At 71.9% G+C, this 4,477-nt stretch overlaps 1 protein-coding gene across 1 annotated transcript in view; it reads left to right on the top strand.

Annotated features, from left to right (window-relative positions):
• Positions 1 to 4,094, top strand: part of CILP2 (cartilage intermediate layer protein 2) — a 6,786-nt gene extending 2,692 nt beyond the window's left edge. The window contains exons 4-9 of the mRNA XM_057385044.1: positions 62 to 244; positions 590 to 748; positions 851 to 1,111; positions 1,194 to 1,302; positions 1,385 to 1,542; positions 1,619 to 4,094. Of these exons, the coding sequence (XP_057241027.1) occupies positions 62 to 244; positions 590 to 748; positions 851 to 1,111; positions 1,194 to 1,302; positions 1,385 to 1,542; positions 1,619 to 4,011 (3,263 nt within the window). The 3' untranslated portion in view covers positions 4,012 to 4,094. The remainder of the gene's footprint in view (positions 1 to 61; positions 245 to 589; positions 749 to 850; positions 1,112 to 1,193; positions 1,303 to 1,384; positions 1,543 to 1,618) is intronic.
• Positions 4,095 to 4,477: the final 383 nt, after the last annotated feature.

Raw genomic sequence — 4,477 nt, 5'->3', positions numbered from 1 at the left:
TTAACCCCTTGGGTGCCGGACACGGCCCGTGGGTGCCCAGTTAACCCCAGTCCCTCCCCAGAGCACATTTACTGGTCGCACTGGTCCTCGTGGAGCCCCTGCTCGCGCAGCGCCTGCGGCACCAGGGGCACCCAGAGCCGCACCCGGCGCTGCCGCAGCGCCCGCAGCGAGGCCCCGCTCAAGGAGCTCAAGTGCCAGGGCAAGGCCGTGGAGCGCCGGCCCTGCAGCGCCGGGCCCTGCCCAGGTAGGGACCCTAAAACCTGCGGTGCCACCCACCTGTCCCTGGGTGATCCGGGAGGGGACACGGGGTGGCAGGATTGGTCACCCAAGCACGGGGTCGCTGCTGGAGGTGCCCATGGGGTGGCTGTGGTGTCTGTCACTGCGGTGTCACCCGCGGGTGACAGGGGACGGGGCTCTCTCCAGGGACCCTGAATCCCCGGCTCAGCTCCCACAGGAGCTGSGGGTGGGAAGGGCCACCTGGTGCCACCATCTCCGGCTCCTGTGCCCAGGGTGTGACCCGCCCCGTGGTGCAGGGCCACCCCAAGCTGGGGTTTGGGGGACCCGATTCCCACCGGGAGTGTCCCCCCAGAGCCCACCTGTACCGAATGGGGCGCTTGGGGCCCCTGTTCCCGCAGCTGCGGCAGCGCCGGGACGCGCGTCCGGCGCCGGAGCTGCAAAACCGCCAAGAAACCGCCGTGTCCCGGCCGCGCCACCGAGGTGCAGAAATGTCCCCCTTCGCCCTGCCCAGGTACRCCCCTCGGGGACGCGGGGACCCCTCCGCGGTGCCCCCCGTGCCCGCCTGTCCCCTCCGCCCCCTCGGCCGCGGGGGCTGAGCCGCGTCCCCCCGCAGGCTGCTCCGGGCACGCGCTGCAGGGCACCGTGGTCACCGCCGCCGGGGTGGCACTGCCGGACGCCCGCGTGTTCCTGGAGGGCCGCCCGCCCGTGCTGCTGGCCCGCAGCGATGCCCAGGGGCGCTTCAGAGCCGCGGGGCTGTGCCTGAGCCCCGCCGCCAACCTCAGCGCCCACCGCSACGGCTTCGCCCCGGGGCTGGCGCCCATCGTCACCAACGGCTCCGGGGTGGCCGTGGCGCACCTGAGGCTGCTGCGGCTCGGTGAGAACGCGGGGTGGATGGGGGGCACCCCTGCAGAGGCGATCCGGGGGTCCCATGGGCTCGCTGCTCCTTTCCCCCGCAGAGAAACCCTACATGGTGCTGCACCCCCAGGCCAAGGTGCGGGAGGTCGGGCAGGACGTGACCTTCTGCTGCGAAGCCTCGGGCACCCCCGCGCCCCAGAAATACTACTGGTGAGGGGGCTCTGGGGAGGGAGCGGGGAGCACAAGCGGCGGTGCCGTGTCCCCGCTGAGCCGGTCCCCCCTGTCCCCGCAGGTACCACAACGGGACGCTGCTGGAGGGGAAGGCGCAGCGCTCCAGCGGCCGCCTGGCGCTGCGGGGGCTGGCACCGGCGCAGGCCGGCACCTACCACTGCAAAGCCAGCTCCGAGGCGGGCGCCATCCGCTCGGCGCCGGCACAGCTCACAGTGCTGGGTGAGCGAGCGGGGGGGCTCCTCCGGGGCGGGGACACCCCCGTGACCCCGCTAATGCCGCCCCTCCGTGCCCCCAGCCCAGGGCCAGCAGAGCTGCAGGGCGGAGCCGGAGCCCAGCCTGGTGGAGCTGCCCAGCGAGTGCCCCCAGGACGCCGGCGGCTCCCGCTACTACAACGTGGGGCGCTGCCCGCCGTCCCCGTGCCCCGGCGGCCCCGCCGAGCCCTCGGGCTGCGGGGAGGAGGCGGGGCGGTGCTGCGGGGTGCGGAGGATGGAGCTGCGGCAGGTGCCGTGCGCCGGCTCCCTGCTGCCCGTCAAGGTGGTGGCCGAGTGCGGCTGCGGGCCCTGTGCCCAGCCCCGGGCGCTGGTGCAGGGCCGGGTGACGGCGGCGGACACCGGGGAGCCGCTGCGCTTCGGGCACATCTTCCTCGGCGGGAGGAAAGTGGGGTTCACCGGCTACCAGGGCTCCTTCACCATCGAGGTGCCGCCGGACACGCAGCGCTTGGTCGCTCGCTTCGTGGACGGGCAGCAGCGCTTGGTGGACGCCGTCAGGGTGCTGCCCTTCGACCGGCGCGGCGGTGCAGTCTACCAGGAGGTGAAGATGCTGCGCAAGAAGGAGCCGGTGGAGCTGGACGGCGGCCGGAGCAACGCCATCCCGCTGGGAGAGGCCGGCGGCCGGGAGCCCGTCGGGGAGCTCGTCCTGCCCGCCGGCGCCTTCCTGCGGCCCTCGGGSGAGGTCTTCAACGGCACGGTCAAAGCCAGCGTCACCTTCGTGGACCCCCGGGACATGGCGACAGCCAGCGCCGCCTCCAGCGACCTCAGCTTCGCCAACGCCGAGGGGGAGATCGTCCCCCTGCGCACCTACGGGATGTTCGCCGTGGACTTTCGGGAGGGCGAGAGCGGCGCGGCGCTGCAGGCGGGGCCGGTGCAGGTGAGGATGGACGCGGGGCAGGTGTGGATGGCGGAGCACCTGCACAAGATGAAGTTGTGGTCCCTGAACCCCGAGAGCGGCCTGTGGGAGGAGGAGGCGGTGCTGCGGCCGGCGGGAGGCGGCCGGAGGAAGAGGGAGGAGAGGACCTTCCTGGTGGGCAACCTGGAGATCCGCGAGCGCCGCCTCTTCAACCTGGACGTGCCCGAGGATCGCCGCTGCTTCGTCAAGGTCCGCGCCTACAGCAACGAGAAATTCAACCCCTACGAGCAGCTGGAGGGCGTGGTGATCAGCCTCATCAACCTGGAGCCGCAGCCCGGCTTCCCCAGCAACCCGCGGGCGTGGGGCCGCTTCGACAGCGTGGTGACCGGGCCCAACGGCGCCTGCCTGCCCGCCTTCTGCGACAGCCGGCGCCCCGACGCCTACACCGCGCTGGTCACCGCCACGCTGGGCGGCGAGGAGCTGGAAGCCGTGGCCTCCAGCCCTAAGCTCAACCCCAACGCCGTGGGGGTKTCGCAGCCCTACCTGGGCAAGCTGGGCTACCGCCGCTCGGACCACGATGACCCCGCGCTGAAGAAGACGGCGTTCCAGATCAACGTGGCCAAACCGGACCCCAACAACGTGGACGAGAGCAACGGCCCCGTGTACTCCTACCGGAGCCTGCGGGAGTGCGAGGAGGCGCCGGTCAGCGCCAACCACCTGCGCTTCTACCGTGTGGAGGTGGACAAGTACGAGTACAACGTGGTGCCCTTCAAGGAGAGCGACGTCACCTCCTGGACCGGCGACTACCTGGCGTGGTGGCCCAACCCGCARGAGTTCCGGGCGTGCTTCATCAAGGTGCAGATAGAGGGGCCGCAGGAGTACATGGTGAGGTCGCGCAACGTCGGGGGGAGCCACCCCCGCACCCGGGGGCAGCTCTATGGGCTGCGGGACAGCCGGAGCGTGCGGGATCCGCTGCTGGACAACACCTCGGGGGCCTGCGTGGAGTTCAAGTGCGGCGGGATGCTCTTCGACCAGAGCCTGGTGGACCGGACCCTGGTGTCCATCATCCCCCAGGGCAGCTGCCGCCGCACGGCCATCAACGGCCTCCTGAGGGACTACCTGAGCCGCCACCCGCCGCTGGCCGACAACAACCACACCGGRGCCTTCTCCATGCTGGCTCCGCTGGATCCGCTGGGCCACAACTACGGCATCTACACCGTGACGGACCAGAGCCCGAGGCTGGCCAAGGAAATCGCCATCGGCCGCTGCTTCGCCGGCACCTCGGACGGCTTCTCGCGGGAGATGAGGGCGGGCGAGGGCACGGCCGTCACCTTCAGCTGCCAGGAGCGGCCGCCGGGCAGGGAGAGCTTCTTCCAGCGCCTGCTGAGCGCCCCGGCAGAGGCGCTGGCCGAGATCCGCAGGGAGATGGGGAGCAGCGAGCTGCGCCGCGCTCCCCCCGAGGTGATGGACTTCGCCTCCGGCTCCCGAGCCCCCGGCCCCACGCCCACCCGCCGGACCCCCAGCAGCCAGCGGAGGCCGGGCCGGCCGCGGGGACAGCCCTGAGGACCGCGGGCTCCCCCCGCGCCCCCTCCGCCTCTGCTTTGTCCTCCCCTTTCCCCGTCGCTTTTGCCCGCGCTCATTTATAACGCCCGAAAGGGAAGGGGGGGACGCGCTGGGGACACGCGGAGCGSGGGACAGGGGGAAGGGGACACGGCGGGGACGTGGGGAGGGAACCTCGCCAGCCCCCGGTGCTGCCCCTGCCCCCTCTTGGTGCTCAGTCCCGCGCTCGCGGCGCCGGAGATGCCGCAGAGGGGATTGAAATAAAAGGAATAAAGGAGGGGTGGAAGCAAAGAGGGGAAGGGGCGGGGATGGGAAGGGGTCCCCGCCCGGTGCTTTGTCCCGGTGCCACCGGCGGAGCTCCCGTGTGTCCGGGAACTGGGGGCACCCACTGCATCCCTGAATCCCACAAGGAAACGGGGGGTTTTGGGGAACCCCAGGGGTAACGCGGATAAAATGCCCTCTCTGCGGT

The sequence above is a fragment of the Malurus melanocephalus genome, unplaced genomic scaffold (assembly GCF_030028575.1).
Source record: "Malurus melanocephalus ecotype Western Australia unplaced genomic scaffold, MMel_1.1 scaffold_771, whole genome shotgun sequence".
Classification (NCBI taxonomy): domain Eukaryota; kingdom Metazoa; phylum Chordata; class Aves; order Passeriformes; family Maluridae; genus Malurus; species Malurus melanocephalus.
The sequence above is the reverse complement of the archived record's forward strand: the minus strand, read 5'-3'. Positions and strand labels throughout refer to the sequence as shown.